At 50.7% G+C, this 20,131-nt stretch overlaps 7 protein-coding genes across 7 annotated transcripts; 2 read left to right on the top strand and 5 right to left on the bottom strand.

Annotated features, from left to right (window-relative positions):
• Positions 1 to 955: 955 nt before the first annotated feature.
• On the bottom strand, positions 956 to 2,668 carry N7489_001273 (uncharacterized protein; the record flags this gene model as incomplete). Its single annotated transcript, XM_056707028.1, has 4 exons — positions 956 to 1,374; positions 1,428 to 2,059; positions 2,136 to 2,376; positions 2,431 to 2,668. 4 exons carry the CDS (start codon positions 2,666 to 2,668, stop codon positions 956 to 958), a joined length of 1,530 nt encoding a protein of 509 aa, XP_056571330.1.
• Positions 2,669 to 3,837: 1,169 nt separating this feature from the next.
• N7489_001272 (NPA1/URB1 family protein) lies at positions 3,838 to 7,338 on the bottom strand (the record flags this gene model as incomplete). Its single annotated transcript, XM_056707027.1, has 3 exons — positions 3,838 to 4,161; positions 4,223 to 7,131; positions 7,185 to 7,338. The coding sequence occupies 3 exons, from the start codon at positions 7,336 to 7,338 to the stop codon at positions 3,838 to 3,840; spliced, it is 3,387 nt and encodes a 1,128-aa protein (XP_056571329.1).
• A 517-nt stretch (positions 7,339 to 7,855) lies between these two features.
• Positions 7,856 to 11,552, bottom strand: N7489_001271 (uncharacterized protein; the record flags this gene model as incomplete). Its single annotated transcript, XM_056707026.1, has 2 exons — positions 7,856 to 8,676; positions 8,741 to 11,552. The coding sequence occupies 2 exons, from the start codon at positions 11,550 to 11,552 to the stop codon at positions 7,856 to 7,858; spliced, it is 3,633 nt and encodes a 1,210-aa protein (XP_056571328.1).
• Positions 11,553 to 12,153: 601 nt separating this feature from the next.
• On the bottom strand, positions 12,154 to 14,546 carry N7489_001270 (ATP-dependent RNA helicase SUV3; the record flags this gene model as incomplete). The annotated part of the gene is made up of 2 exons (XM_056707025.1): positions 12,154 to 13,225; positions 13,279 to 14,546. 2 exons carry the CDS (start codon positions 14,544 to 14,546, stop codon positions 12,154 to 12,156), a joined length of 2,340 nt encoding a protein of 779 aa, XP_056571327.1.
• Positions 14,547 to 14,874: 328 nt separating this feature from the next.
• Positions 14,875 to 17,343, top strand: N7489_001269 (Sec1 family protein; the record flags this gene model as incomplete). The annotated part of the gene is made up of 7 exons (XM_056707024.1): positions 14,875 to 14,908; positions 14,973 to 15,010; positions 15,075 to 15,162; positions 15,218 to 15,364; positions 15,424 to 15,626; positions 15,679 to 16,145; positions 16,203 to 17,343. The coding sequence occupies 7 exons, from the start codon at positions 14,875 to 14,877 to the stop codon at positions 17,341 to 17,343; spliced, it is 2,118 nt and encodes a 705-aa protein (XP_056571326.1).
• A 438-nt stretch (positions 17,344 to 17,781) lies between these two features.
• On the bottom strand, positions 17,782 to 18,546 carry N7489_001268 (putative G-patch domain protein; the record flags this gene model as incomplete). The annotated part of the gene is made up of 1 exon (XM_056707023.1): positions 17,782 to 18,546. One exon carries the CDS (start codon positions 18,544 to 18,546, stop codon positions 17,782 to 17,784), a length of 765 nt encoding a protein of 254 aa, XP_056571325.1.
• A 182-nt stretch (positions 18,547 to 18,728) lies between these two features.
• Positions 18,729 to 20,043, top strand: N7489_001267 (putative oxidoreductase; the record flags this gene model as incomplete). Its single annotated transcript, XM_056707022.1, has 2 exons — positions 18,729 to 18,905; positions 18,970 to 20,043. 2 exons carry the CDS (start codon positions 18,729 to 18,731, stop codon positions 20,041 to 20,043), a joined length of 1,251 nt encoding a protein of 416 aa, XP_056571324.1.
• Between the last annotated feature and the right edge of the window lie 88 nt (positions 20,044 to 20,131).

Here is a 20,131-nt window from a genome sequence, read left to right as displayed (position 1 = left end):
TCATTTAGGATAACCGTTTTGGCTCCAGCATAAGCTAGTATTTTCCCTCTCTTACTAGTTATCACGTGTGATAGTTATATTAAGATGTTTGCACCCTAATCTACCGTGACCTATGTTTGTATTCGTATTCGTATATACGTCTATGTCCATTTTCAGATACTGTATGTCAAATTTCGTGCAGATGATTATCTCATTGCGGGATTATCTCTTTCTAAGGCTAGGCCTGTGATCGCACGGGATTCTCACCCTATAGCATACTTCCCAGCTATCCATCGCCTATGACCTGCATTCCATATAAGTGTCTCCGACACATAGGCTAGTACATACGACCATAGGGTGTGGAAAACAGGGCTTCCCGTCCGCTCAGCCGTACTTAAGCCACACGCCGGTGAGTTAGTAGTTGGGTGGGTGACCACCAGCGAATCCTCACTGTTGTATGTTTTTGCTTTTTTGTTTTATTCTCCGAGTTTATGAGTTAAGCTCTTCGACAACCTTGGAATGATTGGTTCCGTTACGCTTGCCATAACAAACCTTTTCTTCATGATTGTCTTCCGGTCGAGCCACTGTATACCCTGGGAAGAAGCCATTAGGAAGATATCTAAGGATCGTCGAGATCAGAACACGCTCATAAACTACGCCATTTAGGTTTAAAAAAAGGCCGTGTGGGATATTTGAATATAACTGGGGAACTGAGAGCCGATATACCATATCGACGAGCTACCCTCTTATTGCGCCGGCTGCAAGTTAAATCCTTGGAGGAATTATGCTTTTTAACCCACAATCGCCATCCATTCAGTCAAAGTTGACGATAAAATTTATCATCATTTGCTGTGCGGTAGACCCCGGGTCACACTTCTCTCTGCCTCTCGGCTCCATGATTGAGACAGGGGCATATCCGCAGTCCTCGATCGCCAAGACGAAGACAAAAACGCAAAACCAACAAGAGAACTTGAACCTAAGGTCGCCAACGGAAGCCAGGATGACGCCAGTCGAGGTCCTGAATCTGCATCTGCGAAAGTCCTGCCAAAGCAGCAGCAACATCCACTCGATCACGCCGCTTGTTGTCCCAGGTCATGTAGACCCACAGGCCAGCGCCCAGAAGGAGGGTGGTACTGGAAGTTGCTAAGTTGAGACCGTTCCCGATATGATAGTTAGGGCCGTCGAAGGGGAGGTACGACCAGGTGCTGATAAGCCCGCCTATATTGCCAAACATGACCATTGCGCCAATCGCCGACGACCGCGCGGTATCCGAAACGACGTTGGCGGAGACATGCGCCGCGCAAAAAGCCCCAAACGCGAACGACCCACTACTGATCAGGAAAGTCGCTCCATATCGTACCATGGGGTCTTCGGAAGCAAGGAACATGATATAGCCTACCCACTATAGTCAGTATTGGATCGGAGACTATAATAGGGTGGGTGTTTACCGATTATCATTAGGGGTGCACATAAAACGAAGAAGATCAGTCGGTGGTCGAAGCGCCAGCTAAGGAACGGGAATAATAAAGTAAAGAATGCACCGACAATATACGGAGGGACCGTATGTAGCTGCTGGGATATCACCCCGGCACTAGGATAGATGGTTTTGATGATAGTGGGTGCAAACATTCCGAGGCCCTGAACTGTGATATTATTCAACATATAGATGAATGCCGTGATGATCGTAGTTGGACTAAAGATGCCACGCATCATCTTAGCCGTATCGAATTTATCGAGAAGCTCGGTTGTCGCCACGCGCTCAGACTTAATACGCGCAACGGCTAGATCCTTTTCTTCTTGCGAGAGCCATAGCGCCGTCTCCGGCCTATCGGTTAGGGTGAAGAATGAAACAATACCGATACAGATAGTAACAATGCCTTCAATGGCGAAGATCATTTGCCAGCTCGAGAGAGAGCCGAAGCTATCTAGCTTCAGAATGCCAGAAGCTAGAAGGCCACCAAATGCACCGGCTAGTGGGGCCATAACGATATATAGCGACAGACGGAATGCAAGTTCACTCCGTCGATACCATCGCGAAAGATAATATGCGATTCCAGGCATCAATCCTGCCTCGAAGAGACTGGTAAAGAGTCAGCGGTATTCGCACGGTATTCATATGGGAACATTTGATTTTTACAGGGGGTTTATCTACTTACCCTAAAAGAAAGCGAACACCACACGCCTCATGAATATTATTGACAAATGCTGTCGCGACGGAGCAAATGCCAAACCCGATTTCAATGCCTGGAAGCCACCACCCAGGCCCGATCCATTTACACATGAGGTTGCTCGGAATCTCAAAGACGATATATGAGACAAAGAAGACCGACAACACGATGTTGTAATCAAGTCCTTCGAGTCCCAGGTCCTTCTCAAAGCCAGCGAGCTTAGCATTTCCTATTTCAACAGTGATTAGCTGGGCCAGATAATGATGATAGGCAATATACGCACCTATGTTTGCCCGATCGATAAAACAAAACAGATACATTAATGACACCGTGGGAATGATAAAGAGGTCGATCTTCAGACGCAACCTCGACTCAGCTGCCTTGTCGAATTCCACAAGGGCGTGACCATATTCATCCGTGGCTAGATGGCCTCTTCCGGCAGCGATGTCCATCACATTTTCTTCGTATTCCGCCACGCCCTTTTCATCAGCTAAGGACTGTGTTCGGGAGGCATTGGCCATAGTGAAGGTACCAGATAAACGCTTATGGTGTGGGGGTAGTGATATAGAGAATCCAGGTAGGATACTAGCGAAATAAAAACACCTCACCATGCAGTTTTTTATACTAAAATGAGGGAAAATTAAAGTTCCCAGATGTAAATGGGGTAAATTCGGTTAATCAGCTCAACGGATTCTAGTTGGAGCCCACTTGGCCAGATCGGAGTTCCATTGCCCCAGACTCATCCCCTGGATCTACCCCGGATTCTGGTAAAGTAGGGAAAATACCTAGGTATTAAGATTGTTTTCATAATCTATCCTTTCTCCAATCATTTCTAATGAGAATAGTAGCAAGCCACAAGTTATACCACTATATACAGCTGCTGTCTCTTTCGCCAAGTGCGTATATGCCAAGGGAGGGGACATAGTCTACGAGTACGTTGGCCCTCGGTTATTGATCTCATTCGGGTCCCATTCTGGGTCTCGTTCCCCCTCGGGTCCCGCTCCGGTCGGCTGCGGGGGTGGGGATATCTGGGGATATTGGCGATGCATCCCTGTACCTTTATTGCACTTGCCGACGTTCTGACCCGGCCTTTGATTGTTTAAGGGCTTGGAATAGTGGTTTGGTAGAAGCGTCAGGTAGGAATTGACTGAGACAGATGGCTCGTAGGGTCCACAGTGCGTTCGTCTTTTCTTTTTTTGTTATTGTTAACTGGTTTCAAGATTCCTATATACATGGCTTGAGCCCCAGAGTATTAGTGCCTAGCGACGCTGACGCTGATCTGTGAACTAGGCCCTAAACAATCGAGAGATTTCCTTCTCATAGCACTAATCTTTATATCCGATGTGCTATGTAGTATTAGCCTAATCTATTTAAATAGACGATAATATAGACCTCACTATTGTAGTCCTAGTGGCGAGTGGGAATTCAAAATCTTCTTTCTCTCTTTAAACTAGTTTTTACCAAAAGTACAGACAAAATTACAAAGTGGAAAGTTACCCGAAGATGGGCTCTGTTTGCTATAGATGGTTCAATGTTTTCGGTGCAAACAAAGAGAAACTGCGACAAAGGGGAGTAGTATACTGTAGAAAGATAGAATGGCATGTTGATGAGAAGTCAATTTTAGCCCACATATGACCAGAAAGGCAAGAACGCCAATGACCTAATCTACTATTGTACAAATTCCGCTACCTCAGACTTGCGCCTGAATCTCATCAACGACCCGCCCAAGAGTCCCGTTACTCCAGCCATCAACCCGCTCCCGGTCACAAGTATCATACAAAGCACGTGCAAGTGCCGCAAGCTGAGGAGCCTCCTTCGCATTAGCCTCTGCAGCTTGGACCTGGATCCAGCTAATGACACCAGAACGGGTGATCAAGGTAGTACTACCACCGACCTGGGCGGCACGGTACACAATGTGCAGGATCTTGCGACGAGCTGCTGGGCCGAGGGTTGGGGACTGGTATAGGGAAAGGATGCGCTCGAAGACATTGGCTCTTCGGTAAACCTCCATATCCTATAGTCGATGTGTTAGTAATGGTGGTCTTGGAGCGTAGAACTAGAAGGTAGCAACTTACAGCCTCGGTGCGGAGTGCCTTGATAAACAGGTTCAGGAGCCAGTCGATCTCCTCAAAATACCCATCATCCAATTCAGGCTCGTGCAGGAGAATTTTGTCGACCCAGTATGTTGGGATCTTTTCGACTTCCCAGGCCGGTGCCTTCTGCAGGAACTTGTTGACCTTGCCGTAGACCTTGTGGAGGGGGTCTGTAAGAACCGCCAGACAGTTTGAAGCGCACTCGCCCACAATCCAGGGGACGGGCTTCTCCATGCCAATGTTGTTGACTGTTTCGAGGAGCTCGCCGGATAGAGTAAACACCGTGCGCCATTCGGCGTAGGTGGATTCCTTGAGTTTAGCCATGAAGCGAATAATGCTGGCGAATGCCTGTCGCCGGACTTCCTCATGCTGAGAACAAAGGCAGAGCATCAATTCGGCGATGTGGCCCTGGTCCACTGCTTCGGCAATGTCCTCTCTTTCCCATTTGTTCAGGGCATTGTGGGTCGTGCCTTCGGTGGGCAGGAAACCAAAGATATCATCTAGATCAACGGTAGAGGCTGTTTTGGATGAACTAGGCATATTAGAGCCAGAGTCAATGTCCATCTTGTCCTCGTCGTCGACATGATCTGCCTCTTTCAGTGACTTTTTTAGAAGGGACTTGGTTTTCTTGGTCTCAGTTGCTTCAACCAACGCATCCCGAGCAGCCTTGAGTACCTTGGTGCTCTCACCAGCCTGCTTCAGATTACCTAGAAGACTTGCGATCCAGGCTCCAACGGCAGCTTCCGTGGGTGCATCAGCGCTCTTGACGACGAATGGCCATTGCTCAACAATGGCAGCAACAAGCGCGCTAGTACTTTTAGACATGTCTTCAGATAATGACTGTAGCAAATCCTGGTAGTGAACCGGCTTCTTGGCGACACGGGAGACACAGTTATCAAAGAAGACCAGCTGTGAATGCAAAGCGTCAGCCTCGGAATTCTCAAGGCTTGATAGGACAGATGCAAATGCGTGTGGCGAGCTTTGCAGAACAGAGTTTTCAACCAGAACGGTCCTGAGGAGGGTAGAGATACGCCGCGAAGACTCCTTATCTGAAGTATCCATGAGAACCTTAAGAATCGAGGTGAAGGGTGAGTATTGCATGGATGCTGGCTTTTGCCACCAACGCAATGAAGCGGACTGCTGCGCGATCTGGAGTATGCTCTGAAGCTGGCTTAGAAGCGATTCAGAATCATCCGCGCTAACGCCTGGGGTTTCCAATCGCTTGAGAACATCCACCAAGACCAGTGAGACATCAAAACTTTCCTCCAGAGCAATGTCCGGCATCACTTCATAGTAACACGTCAAGAGCTCTGCAACAGCCTCCTGCTGGGTCAGGTCCTCCTTGTCTGTTCGTCGGAAGAGGACAACGACATCCTTGACAGCAGGGCACCGGCGGGAAAACTCCGCAAGCAACTTGGCAGAAGCCTGATTCCAGAATAGCTGGCCTTGGCCGTGATCAGCCTGGAAGATTTTGAGGATAGCTCGCAGCTTAGTGAACGCAAGGGTCAAAATCCGCACAGCGAACAAAGTGATAATCTCTGCATTCTGGTTGAGGCAGCGGGTCATGATCTTCTGGCCAAGGGGACGAGGGAGAATATTTTCAATAACGATGGAAACCGGCGGCGGCAGGATAGGCTGTTTATCCTTCCAACCACAGTATGCAGGGACAGGCAATTGCACAGTTGAGAAAAGGAAAGCAGATTCGGCCATCCATGAAGGGGTGGCTTTGGGGTCCGAAATAAACATAGTCTTCCTCGAGAAGTAATCGGCGACGAGCTCTGGTGCCACCCTAAAAATTGACACCAGCAGTTCAATCTGAAGACTATCCACATCAGGCCGGAGGCACTGAATGAGGAATGAAAGGGAGCCATTCCGCACGGGGACTGACTCTCTGTATTTGTCGACATAGACGGGGGAATCAAGACCCAACTCAATGCAGGTATCATCATCAACAGGCAAGGTCTCTGGATCGGTTCCGACGGGATACCAACCGGTCTCGGGTAAGAGAACGCCGAGCCCGGCAGTTTCGCACACATTCATCATGACTCGATGGATCTCATTGGCGATGACTATTCCTCCCGCATTAGGTTCATCTGACTCTCGGTCATAACCATAAAGTGTCACCAGTCGTTCGAGGTTGTGTCTGTTGAAAAACTTGCTCTTCGATTTGCGGGACAGAGCGGAATCTTGTACCACGTCCCTCTCGATAGCCTTGATAATTTCTAATACAGCATCCCGCGGATCCTTCCGGATATATTCAAGGAAAGATCTAGTGATCTTGTGCTGTTCGATGATATCACCCTTTTCGGAGGCATGCTGAACCCTCAGGTTCGCTAGCAGGTATCGCTGAGCGTTGCGTCTGAGAGTCGACTTGTGGAACTCATCCTCCGAAATCTCCTGTGCTTTATTGGGGGTCAAGAATACCTCTAGTCTCTTAAAGGTAATGTACCGCCGGAGGTATAGCTGTCGTGCAACTGCTCCTCCGTCAAAGGTCACGATCTCCGTAAGCAAACGGAGACATGGTGAGATCAAGTGTTCTTTGGACTTAGTTGCTGTCAGACCGCGGTTGAACAATCTCAGCTGGTCTTTCTGCAGCAAATGCTTGCACAGGGCGATTCCGAATTCCCGGAACTCGAGTTCCGACGAAATCGTCTTGAGGAAGATCGCAAGAACAGAAGGGACACTGGTCAACAAAGGCTCATTGTTATTGCCGTCGCCAAATGACCAAGACTGGATGATATCCGCAAAGCACACTGAGGTTTCATTCTCTTTTCCGGAGTTGGTGATTTGCTTATCGCAATACTCCTTGAGGATACGCAATTTCTCTGCTTTGTCGCTCTCCTTTTCCGTGTGTGCAATTGACACCAAGAACTCTTTGAACTTGATTATACCTATATGCTAGTCAGTCTTGATGTAGGTTTAGATGGCCTGCGATCTGTCTCACCTTGCTTTGCCAACGGGGCATTTTGCTGCACAGCCAACAGGTCGCGCAGGGAAGCCGCAGACTTGATATTGGACGTGACAGTTGGTTTATCTGCTTTAGGATCATCAATCTTTCTTCTCTTAGCCCGAGAGGGATGTTCTGTGATGTGCGACATGATTTTATGGGTTGGTGTTGTAACTTATTTTTTTTTATCTTCAGATGTTCCGATACCATCGACGTTCCCAGCTCTTTGATTGGTCAAGGCCTCCCCGCCCGGGACACAAGTGTGGATACACCGCCCTCTTCTGCCAGGTTAATCTGTAGGCGGTGTGTCAGCAGCCTCCACCTGGGCAGTGGAGACGTTTACTACTGTGGTTGTCGTTTCCTCTATCATTTAGTCCCCAGTGCTCACTGTGCATCTCAATACCTGAAACAGACGATGAAGGCTTTCCCTAGCAGGATGCCCAGTGAGTTTCAAAATTGAGAGGATAACTGAGCGTGGTGAATGGAACAATTTAATTATTCCCATCTAGATATCGTACAAGAACTAGATCCAAAAGAAGTAACTCCGATATTTTAAGCTGAGTGGTTCACGCAAAAGCACAATGATAGGGAGATATAAGATGCAAGGGAAAAACAAAACAAAATACACCATTGCAACCATGGCTGGTATATTTGAAACAGAAGAAAAATCAACCCCAAGTTCCACCACCACCACCTCTGCCCTGCCGCCGCTGGGCAGAGATACGCCAATCGTCTTCACCAGCAAAGCGGTTGTGCAAAGGCTGGATGCGCTCCGCCTTCTTACGCTTCGACAGTCGATCCGTAGGTGCAACCTTGAAGAAAGTAGGCGCCGCTTCCACGAGCCATTTCGGCTCAATGGCAGTGGTACAGTGCATGTACTCCTTACTTGTGAGGACCAATGTGTGGTAGATGACATGCTCGGCCGGTTTGCCAAACATTGCGGAGCTGGGGTGCATATACACAGGTGTTCCTTCCACCAGGGTCTTGTATCCTTCCTGGGGGTCCTTGCGCGCTGCGTTGCGGAAGAAGCCGGTGCACAGGGACTGTCGCACTTTGATGGTATCCCGGCCGCAAGAGACAATCCGGTGCTTGTAGCGATTCATGATGCCCAGCAGCTGCTGACGCACATCTTTGGCGCGCTTGATCTGTCGTGCTTGGATGAAGTTCTCGAAACACCAGGAGTTGTTGAAACCTGCGTGCTTCCATGCGTTGTAGACATTAAGCAAGGTCAAATGATCGCCGTGCGGATCGTGGAATTTGGCCTTCTTCTGGTCTGCTTGTTGCTGCTTTTCTTTGGGGCGGTAGAAGACAGACTGGATTGACAGCATGGCGACAATGCTAAGCATTTCATCGGAGCAGCCCGAATCCACAGATGCAATGAGCACCTTGGCAAGCGCAGGCTCCATGGGGAAATCGGCCATCTTTCGTCCGAGTCGAGTCAAAAGACCCTCATCATCGAGTGCTGACAAGGCATATAGTTCTTCGAGTGCTGTCAACATGGTATTGGTAGGGGGGTGGGTCCATGAAATCGAAGTGGAGAAGGTCGTTAATACCCATTGCCTTGAGCATAAGAATGGTATGTGAAAGGTTCTGACGTTGAATTTCGGGAATCGTTGTTGGAAGCATTTCAGACTGATAGGCAGCCTCCGTGTACAATCGGAAACACTTTCCAGGTCCTGTTCTTCCGGCACGGCCAGCTCTTTGCTTTGCTTGCGCTTGGGAAATCGGGGTCACCACAAGAGAATCCATGCCCAGCTTTGGATCGTAGGCGTTCTGCTTCACGAAACCGGGATCAATGACGTAGTAAATCTGATCAATTGTAATCGAGGTCTCCGCAATGTTGGTTGCGATAACGACTTTACGTCCGCCTGGAGGTGCGGGATCGAAAATTCTACTCTGCATCTCACTAGGTAGTGCAGAATAGACAGGCAAGATGACCAGCTCGGGGACAGTAGGCCCTAAAGCTTTCATGCGCTCGAATAAGATCTCACATGCCGTATCAATCTCCTCTTGACCTGTTAAGAAGAGCAGAATATCACCTTGGGGTTCTGTCAAGTGAATTTGCATGACAGTGATAAGTGCGGCATCGAGATAATCAGATTCGGGCTCCTTGGAGTACATGACTTCGACAGGGAAAGTTCGGCCGGGAATGGAGAAAATGGGACAACCGTGGAAGTATTCGGAGAACTTTTCAGCGTCCAGCGTGGCGGACGTGATAATCAATCTGAGATCAGGTCTTCTTTTGACTGTCTTCTTTAACAATCCGAACAGGATATCAGTCGCAATTGTCCGCTCGTGCGCTTCGTCGAGCATGATGACAGAATATCTCTTGAGGTCTGGATCCAGAAGAATTTCTCTCTGAAGCATTCCATCCGTCATGTACTTGATCTTGGTGTCTGGGCTAGTACAATCCTCGAAACGGATGGTATATCCAACCTCTGCTCCGAGCTTGCAACCAACTTCCTCGGCCACACGTTTAGCCACCGACATGGCAGCAACACGGCGAGGCTGAGTGCAACCAATTATTCCATTGTTTCCATATCCGCCCTCGGCCAGGTACTGCGTCAACTGAGTGGTCTTTCCAGAACCTGTATCTCCGACGACAATCATCATTTGATTGTCCTTCACTGCATCCAACAATTGTTTCCGGAACTTGTAGACTGGCAGGCTCTCGCGTTGTTGTTTTATGGACATGTTCGTCCGCTTCCCAAAAGATGTGTTCTTGCCCATCGTCGCTCTCTTCCACTCCGGTATAGCCTCGTCCTGCTTAGGCTGCTGAGCACTTCGAAGATCAGCGGCAAACTTGCGCTCTTCGGGTGCAACCATGGGGTCCTGCCACTGAGCATTGAGATCGACATCCGCCGCCTTTTCGGCTGCCTTGTCTTGTGCTTCCTGCTGCTTCAATTCGCGTCTCTCCTTGGCAAGGTTAGTGCCTGCCATTGCAGAACGGTTCATTGAACCATCGGGAGCCTTGACAACACGAATGGGAGAAAGCTCGAGGGATTGCTTCGTCTGGCCAGCCAGGAAAGGAGGCTCCTCGTCTTTGACCTCGATATCGATATCTTCCTCCTCCTCGAAAGTGCCTTCGCCGGTGAGCGTTGCATTATATTCATCGTCGATGTCGGGATAATCTGCTGCAGAGGCAACACCGGAGGCAATCAACTGTCGGATCTCCCATCGCTCCGGCGAAGTCATGCGCTTTCGGTTCCTCATTGGCCGACCTCCGGACCCTTCAATGACGGGCACCTCGGAGCCGAGACTGCCGTACCTGTCATCTGTGAATCCGCCATCGAGACGTTCCATATTTGCACCGGAAGCAAGGCGTTTCTGGGGAACAAGATCCATGCCTGTCACTTGATCCACCTCCTTCATGGACAGTCCGATGCGAGTGCCATCGATACTAGCCACTTTGACTTTGACTGGTTGTCCACGCGAGACCAAATCCGAGGGATGATTCACTCGTGCTCCCTCTTGCATTGCTGAAACGTGAACAAGTCCATCCACCTTGCCCCTGACGCCCTTTAGATTCACGAAGGCACCAAAGTCTTTCACACCGGTCACGGTTCCATCATAGATCTTGAAGAGAACAGGATGGTCATCCAGCTCAACAGGCGGGGGACGACGGAAATCATCATCCTCATCGCGATCACGACGTCTCCGGCGGTCACTATGTCCATTGCGACGGCTGTCTTCCCGGTTGCCGTATTTTCCAATCGATCTCCCGAACTCGTCCACAAGATCATCGTTTTTGCTATACCGCGGGGCGCTTCGAGACCTTGATCGCGAGCGGTATTTGTCTCTGCGCCGTCCACGGTCGTAATCGTTCGAATCAGGGCTGCGGCTCCGCTTCCTCGTCCCGCGATCGTATCTCGGTGCATGTGGTTTGTCCTCCTTTGCTTTTCCCGCCAGGCCCTCGAGCATGGCGAAAGTGTCGTCCATCGCGCCTGCTTGTACATCGGCCTCGTCTGCCGCTTGGCGATCTATATAGTCTTCTTCCTCCCAGCGTTTCTCCGTATCGGGTACTGCAAGGCCCTTGAACACGCGAGACTTTTGCTCCAGAGCGTCAAGCAAATCCATGTCGTCGTTGGCATCAGAAGCGCCGTTCGCGTTCTCCGCTTTCTTTCCCTTGTACTTTGGGTGCATCGTGAGCACCATGCGATCGACACTCTCCAGGAGACTCTGCGGGAATTCGCCGCCCATGTCGTCGAAAAATTTCTTGAAATCGGAAAACTTGCCGTTGCATTTGAGGTGCTGGTCGATCACGAACTCTGCGAGGGTCTTGTCGGCGATTCCCAGGTGGTTCTCGAACTCGTTCGTCACGCGCGAGACGAGCGAGAACAGCTCCAAAGACTCGAGGTCATCCATGATGGGTGGTGGAGCAAAAGAGATCCAACCAAATAAGAGATAGAGCCAGCAGAACTAGGCAAGGGACGTGTAAATTGGCGAGCGCGCAAAACACTGCTACCCTGTAGCTCTTCGGAGGCCTGTCGGGATCTTGAAGGCGGAAAATTAGTGTGGCCGAAAGTTGCCACTGATAAGATAAGGCGGTATGCCCAATTTATTGACAGTTGGAAAGTCTTAGCACCTCTATGGCCCCATCTATATACCGCCTTCCTGTATAGTCCACACGCCATATAATATGCGCTAATAGTTGAATTCAGCCGGTTTGAATGTATGGGGATTTTACACTGGCAGAATTCTATGTGATCAAGGTGTGGGGTGGGTGTTAGGTGGGTGTTAACATTTTTGGACGGTAGCACCTGGGCACGATCAGATCAGTGAGACTTCATAGTCGATTTATGGTGACGAACAATAGTAAATGCCGGAATATAGAGAGGTGAATGCAAGCCGAGAAAGACGCAAGTGATCAAAAATGAACAGTAATGAGATCTCTAGGTATTAGGTACTGAGTATTGGAGATCGGTTTTCTACATCCAATATACATATTTCCTGTTGTACATATTCATCACTCTCTGGGAACTTCCGTGTCATAGTAGGACTCAGTTGAATCAGGCTCCGAGTCATCCAAGTCGGGGGATGGGCCCTCCTCCTCGCCCCCTGCCTCTGGTGACGGCTCATATAATGAGAGTTCATCAGACGATGCACCCTCTGCACCCTCTGAAACAGCCTCTGAAACAGTCTCTTCGGGCAGCTTAATTTCCATCTGCTCTCCTTCACCGGAGGGGTTCATCCAGTCTCCAGAAACTCCCATACGTTCCTGCTCCAACAACTGTTTCTGCAAAGCAATCTGGCGCTTCAGAGAAGCACCCTTCCGCAGCCTCTTGTTAGCAGAGAATTCAGTCAATGCTCTAACCATCCGCTCTTCAACAAGTTCCTTGACATGGCTTGCCAGGGTTCGGTCAGTGAAGACACCACCGAAACGGAAACTGAGCCACAGGTACAAGATAACTGCCCTATGAAGGCTCTCCAGATCATGCAAATAGTCGTTGCTGCCAGAAACGGGCTGCTCGATGACTTCCAGGTTAAGATATGCGATGTCCAACAGTCGTCCTTCATGGTGTTCGGCTACGCAGTCGGCCATAGCACCAGTAACATCACGCGAGCCTGAACTTTTACGGTCCATTGGAGAAACCATGAACTTTAACTGGTCCTCGAACGGTAGTCCTTTCACAGTGTCGATGATTTCGGCGTTTTCCAACTGACTGGTAGGGTCACACAAGAAGAACAAAGGGCTGACCTTGGCAATTTCCAAGACCCGCTTGATCAGATATTCGAAAGGTACACCTGGTGGGAAGTAGGCTGCAAATTTCCGGAAAACAGATTCTGGAGGGAAGATACCCGCCGCACTGAGGGGTGGGGGCTCCAACTTCATAGCCTGCTGGATATATGGAAGGTCAACCTCTTCGAGACAGGAGATCAGGCCCACGTTAGGCTCATCATTTATGCTTTCTTTGGCATTGGCTGGACGATATCGACCAGCGCGCCCACCAATTTGTTTGATCTCAGGGACAGTGAGTCGTTGAAGTCCAGTCGGAACACGTTTGACGAGGGTGTCAAATATAACACGCTTGCAGCTCCTATCTGGGTTAGTATGGAAGCGCAAAACATTATCAGGGAGGGCAGAACTCACAGATTAAGACCCATACCGATCGCGTCACTTGCCACGAGGAAGTCATAGTCATTGTCTGGGTCATTGAACAGATTCGCCTGTTGTGTCCGAATCTCTGCTGGCAGACCACCGTAAACGATGGCAGCGCGTCTTCCGGTGGTCTTCTCGATATCTGCCTTCATAGCATGTATACCTTTCCGGGAAAATACGACTACACAGTCACCCTTTTCCAGGCTATTGAGATTACCTTTTAAACTGCGCGGCATCACTTCCAGGGCGTTCAGACGTTCGTAGCGGTGGACCTCCAATTTGTCTCCCGTGAGTGCACATAGCTCCCGAATCAGCGGTATGGCACGGGTCTCACCGCACAGGTGCAGTTCGGTGGCCTGAGCACCAAGGAAAGCTCGAGTCCATGCCCATCCTCTTGACGAGTTAGCAATCATTTGGATCTCATCGATCACGCCAACATCATATTCTTGCCCTAGGCTGACCATTTCCACGGTGTTGCTAGTAATACGCGGTACTTGACCATCGTCGGGAAATTTGACATCATCACCAGTGACGAGACTGCATGGAACCCCATCTGCCTTAAATCGATGATATACTTCTTGCGCGAGCAATCTCAGCGGACCTGCGTAGAATCCATTCTTGCTTTTCGCCAGCCGTTGCAGCGCATGGTAGGTCTTTCCGGAATTCGTCGGTCCAACATGGAGATGGATTGTTCGCTGCATCGAGCGTGCGCGCGGATACCACTCGGCTGGCCATCGAAGGTCGGCCACTTCTTGCTGTGCTTCCAGAATGGGTGCTGAAAACCTAGCAGTAATGTTTTCCGAATACTGCATGTATTCCACCTCTTCCCGCAGGCCCTGAAGTCCGGAGGCGAGGTAGGCCTTTTGCAGCGCTACCTTAATTTGCCGAAGGGGTCCCCATTGTGCGGATGCCTTCTTATCATCTGATTTGCAGGCATTTTTTATTTGGCGCTCAAATTGAGTCCATCCTTCTAGCGATTCGCCCGATTTGTTCAACTTGCTGTATACATCGCGTAGGGTCGCTTCCACCAGTTCGTTGAAATCTCGTGCGGCCGCAATATCCTGTCGTACGGACCTTCCGGGGGAGCCTCCCACAGGTGTTTTGCCCTTCTTTGTGTCCGATTTCCTGTCCGAGGAGATAGCGGGTTTGGCCTTTTTCGATCGTTGCAGAATCGACGTTGTGGTGAAGGGTCGTACAGCGAAACGAGTCAAGGGTCGCAAAGCGCAGAGGGAACGACTACCGGCAGTCCATGGCTGCATTCCTGGACGACGGGAGTTCCAATCCCGTAGAAAGGAACAATTTGGGGGGGCAAAGAGAGTCGAACAGTTGCTTAACAAAGAGAAGTAGAGAGTATCAAGGGACATAGGAGACAAAACCAAAAAGTTCCCTTATCGACCCGCTCCACTTTAAAGCTCCAATGGTGGGGAAAACCATCTTCCCTTCATATACCTCAGACGGCCACCTCTCCTCTCCCTAGAACTTCCCTTGAGAACATCTCGTCAATCTTCCTTACTATCTGTTGTTTTATTTCTTTCTTTTTGTCCAAATCCTCTCCCTGAAGCCCCAAGTTGTGGGCTGCCCGCCAGCATGGGCTCCTCGATAATTAACATTCAACGCGACTGTGGGTGACTACTTCTACTACCTCTTGCAAAAGGCCCCTGCTGACCTTGAACTGTCTGGAATAGTTATACTGAACACAATCCGCAATGCCGGTGGCAACGAGGTGAGCCCGACCCCTCCGACAAACCCCTCTGCCGCGGATACTGACGGCGCCCTCCCCCTAATAGTGGAAAGTCTTGGTGGTGGATGAGACCAGCAAGAAATTGGTCGAAGGCGCTGTGAAGGAGGAAGAAATTCTCAATCTCAATGTTTCCAGTGAGCTCGTCTTGTGGTTTGCGACTCAAGCGGTTTCACTAATGCCACTCCGCAGATGTTGAGCAGCTCGAACATCGGCGACCGTCCAATCCCGATATGGATGCGCTGTACATATTGACCCCGGAGTCGTATGTGGTCGACTGTCTGATGGCAGATTTCGAGGTGGGCCGATACAGAAAGGCATTCTTGGTGTGGACTTCATGTTAGTGGGCTGGTGAACCCAAGGCCTTTGCGACGTCATTCCACTCACACAGCTTATAGCCCTCGATCCGCAGCAGCGATCTCGGATTGACCGGTCCCAAATGGCGCGCGAGCGAATTGCGGACTTTTACACTATGAACATCAATTTCTACCCCAGAGAATCGCGCTTGATCACATTCCGGGATCCGTGGAGCTTCCCGGTGCTCTTCCACCCGGGTTGCAACAATTTGATTCGGCATCATTTGGAAGAATTGGCCCAGAAGGTAAGATCTATTCTCCGAGTACACCAATTGAACTCGCTGACGTTGAATCAAGGTCGTCTCTCTTTGCGCTTCCCTGGGCGAGTACCCTGTAATTCGGTACTATCGGCCCCGATCTCCGACTCACGAGGCCGGAGTTATGTGCTCGCACTTGGCGCGCTTCATTCAAAATGAATTGGATCAGTTCGCGCAGTACCAGCGAGACTTTCCGCCTCAAACAAACCGCCCCCGAGGCGTACTGCTCGTAGTAGACCGTTCCATGGACTTGCTCGCACCACTTCTTCACGAGTTTACATACCAGGCCATGGTTCATGATCTTCTTCCTGTCACAGATGGAGACAAGGTCACCTACAAGACAGTTTTAAACCAGGGCAGCACAAATGAGGAGGTCAAGGAGATGGATATCGGCGAGCATGATCGAGTCTGGGTGGACTACCGCCATATGCACATGAAGGACGTGCTTGGGAAACTGGGCGAGGACTTCGCCAAATTCCGAGCAGCACACCCTCAATTCGCCGAAGAGTGAGTTTCAACAAGTCATCCCTATGCTAGAGTCGGACTATTAACCTGGGATTTTAGTAATGACAAGCACAACGTGAACACCATCAAGGATATGTTGGGCGGACTGACAGAATTTCAAGAGGGCAAGAGTGCCTACACGCTGCACCTCAACATGGCACAAGAGTGTATGAACTACTTCCAGTCCCGCAAACTCTTGGAAGTGAGCTCCACCGAGCAGTCATTCGCCACGGGTCTGGATGAGAACTACAAAAAGGCAAAGAACTTAGCAGCGCAGCTCGTACAGCTCCTTGATGACGACTCCGTCATACAACCAGATCGACTTCGATTAATACTCCTGTACATCATCTATCGTGGTGGATTGCTAGGTGGTGACATTCGCAAACTCATGGCGCACGCTGGACTCCCATCAAAGGACGGCGCAGTGATTGCCAACCTCGACCTCCTTGGAGTTCGTGTCGAGAAGCCTCTCAAAGACGAAAAGCCACCAGTGCAACCTCTGTTCACCCGACGAAACCCACCACCTGAATCAGAGGAGCTCAGCCTGAGTCGGTATGAGCTGGCTCTCAAGCAGATGCTCGAAGACCAGATTCAGGGCAATCTGGACGCGACTTCCTTCCCCTTCACCCGCCCGCACACCGAGACGGACAGCGCCATAGCTGCCCAAGAAATGCAGTCACAGCAGGCGTCTTTGCGCAGTGCAAAACCGACCTGGGCACGCACAAGATCCGTCGATCAGCCCCGGCAGCGCATAATTGTCTTCATGGCCGGTGGTGCCACCTACGGCGAGTCACGAGCCTGTTACGAGGTCTCAGCGGCATACAACCGGGACGTCTACCTTGCCACGACGCACATGCTGACCCCAGGTCTCTTCCTTCGCCAGGTAGGCGACCTTAGTGTTGACCGGCGTCGTCTCGACCTTCCAGCGGACCGGCCCAAACCTACCGCTCCGGCCCATCTCTTCGAGCGCGAGGCCCCTCCGGCCCCCAACCCGCCGCCACAGAAGAAGCCCGTCTCAACAGCACACCTCAATCCACCAGCTCCTCCAGAGGCGATGATGGCTGGTATGTCAATAAGCTCAAACGGAAGCGGAAACAGCCCTGCCTCATCTGGCAGCGGGAAGCATGACAAGAAGGACAAGGATAAAAAAGATAAGGATAAAAAGGAGAAGAAGGAGAAAAAATACCGTTTCTTCAAGTAGCCTTCTCCGTTTCCTTTTCTCTTGATCCCACCCTGTTTCCTGTATCCTGCTGTCCCTGTCCAGCGCTTTTGTGATACCATTCTTTTCCTTGTCTTTCTGTTGGTCTGGTCTGGTCCCGAGCATTCAAGGCGCTATTCTCAGCGGTTTTTCATTTCTTTCCTAAGATGAGTCTCATAAAGACCCAAGTCATGGGAGTATTTTCACTGCACTACAATTCATGCTAGGTAGAACCTGGACACCAGTTTCAAGTTACTGTACCTAGCACACGGTAAATATTCAAGCCAAGCAATCATCAGAGACAAATGCTGTATCTCGAATTGAAAGTGATAAACACATAAGACAACATTATATACAGAATAACCGAATAACAATAGGGGTATCATCGAACATAAGTATTAAAAAACATAGTCAAACTCCGCCATCCACAAAATCCACCACCTAAACCCCCTCCCCAAGATACTTCGAAACCTCATCATTCTGATAAAAAGCCTTCCTGATCCTCTCCGCCCTCTTCTTATCCTCCGCCGCTTTATTTCGCGCCTGCTTAGAATTAAGTTTCTGCACCTTCACTGGCGGCGCCGGTCTAGGCGGCAGAGGATCTCCATCCCGATCAAGACCTGTCCCCAACCCAGCTGTATCACGCTTGACGCGAGGTTTGATAGGTTCACGAATACCCTCACGGCCCGATGCACCGAGCCCCAGCCTACTATCAGGATCCCAGCCGTAGGTAGAGAGATATCGGAGACCTGTGCGCGTGCGGTCGAGGTGCGACGGCGGGTGGGAGTGAGTGAGGCAGATTTGGTGCGCGAGAGAGGATTCGTGTCGGGCCCTTTGGTCTGTTGTGCCTCCTGGTAATTGTGATGGGATAGGTAGCTTGCACACGTCGCAGTATTCTGGTGCGGGCGCTGTGGGTGGAGGCGGGATGACATCTGAGGCTGGCGGCGCGGAGTGCGTCCGGATTGGTGGTGACGAGGGTGCGTGTTGGGTTGGTGTGTTTGGTGATGAGTTTGGGGCTGGTTGGCTCATCACAATAGAGAGATATTTGTCTGCGATGCTGGTGCCGGAGGAAGAGGAGGGAGTTGGGGCTGTTGTGGTGTCTAGATCGGAGGAACGCACAAACTGCACGCGTTTGCGCCGGATGCCGGAGCTGAAGGGGCGCTGCTGTTCTGGTGGGAGGAAGTAGTCTTCGTCTTCAGAGGCCATGGTTGGGATTGGTAGAGCTGTGAAGGCAAGGCAAAAAGACGTAAAGATGTGAAGAAAGTTGGGGGGCGGAGCGGAATTAGAGAGTGGCGATAAGAGATAAGCGGAGATACGTGTACGTTGGAGAAATCCCTTTGGACATACACCTGTCCTCTCTCCCCCATCTCTTCCCATTTCAATTAAATATGCCCATCCCCATCATTGCCCAGGGGCTCCGGGATGGCATCTCGTCAATTCCACATGCCTGGACAGTCCTCCGCATAGCACCATGGGTGCTAGCCCTCGCCGCACTGAAATACTATTTCGAGGGAGCCCGCAACGGCTCCGAGCGAATGATGCGATCAAAAGTTATAATGGTAACGGTAAGACATTCCTCCAACACCACATCACTGCCCAAATAGCCAAGCTAACAAAACAAACCATCAGGGCGGAACCTCCGGGATAGGCGCAGAAGTAGCCCGTGAGCTCGCAACCCGCGGCGCCCAAGTAATCCTACTAACCCGGCAACCACCCTCCGACCTCTTCCTCTCCGAATACATCGACGACCTCCGCACCAGCACAAAAAACCCTCTAATCTACGCCGAACAAGTGGATCTCTCCTCCCTGCACTCAATCCGCACCTTCGCAACAAAATGGATCGACAACATCCCACCCCGCCGACTAGACTGCATAATCCTCGCAGGCGGGACAGCCGAGCCCTCCAGACCCCGCGCCCTAACAGTAGACGGCATCGACCCAGAATGGCAAACGAATTACCTCGCCAACTTCCACCTCCTCAGCATCCTCAGCCCAGCCCTACGCGCGCAGCCCGCACACCGCGACGTGCGTGTGATCTTCGCAACCTGCTCGAGCTACATCGGCGCTGACTTCAGCAAGCTGGACTCTGTAACACGGGGGAAGCAGAAGGTGGTATCGAAGCGCACGAACAGTTCTCCCCCGCTGTACGCACAGCCCAAGGGCGTGTATGCGCTCAGCAAGCTTGCGCTGACTATCTTTGCGCACTCGTTCCAGCGGCATTTGAATGCGTACGAGAGGCCGGATAGTCTGCCGCCTTGTACGCGGGTTATCGTTGTTGATCCTGGGTTGACGCGGACTCCGGGCATGCGGCGGTGGTTGACTGGTGGGTCGTTGTGGGGTCTTGCGTTGTACTTGCTTACCTGGCCTATTTGGTGGCTGCTGTTGAAGTCGCCTGTGCAGGGTGCGCAGAGTATTCTATATGCGGCGATGGAGCAGCAGTATGGTCGGGGTGAGGGTGGATGGTTGATTAAGGAGTGTCGCGAGATGGATTATGCGCGGACGGATGTGCGGAGTGATGAGGTTGGGAAGAAGCTTTGGGAGTTTAGTGGGAAGATGGTTGAGGAGGCGGAGAAGGAGAGTGCTGTTATGAGGGCGTTGGAGAAGAAGGAGGCTGAGGCTGAGGCTGAGAAGGCGAAGAAGGAGACGGCTGAGAAGAAGGGGAAGAAGACTGATGGGTCGAGGAGTCGGAAGGCTCAGAAATAAGTGAGAAATGTATACCCGTTTTGTAGGTATGGCATGATATGATATATAGACGGAATTGAGGGCTGTACTCTACTGTGATAAGGGAACA

This window comes from Penicillium chrysogenum (genome assembly GCF_028827035.1).
Source record: "Penicillium chrysogenum strain IBT 35668 chromosome Unknown utg000001l_segment0_segment0, whole genome shotgun sequence".
NCBI lineage: Eukaryota > Fungi > Ascomycota > Eurotiomycetes > Eurotiales > Aspergillaceae > Penicillium > Penicillium chrysogenum.
The sequence above is the reverse complement of the archived record's forward strand: the minus strand, read 5'-3'. Positions and strand labels throughout refer to the sequence as shown.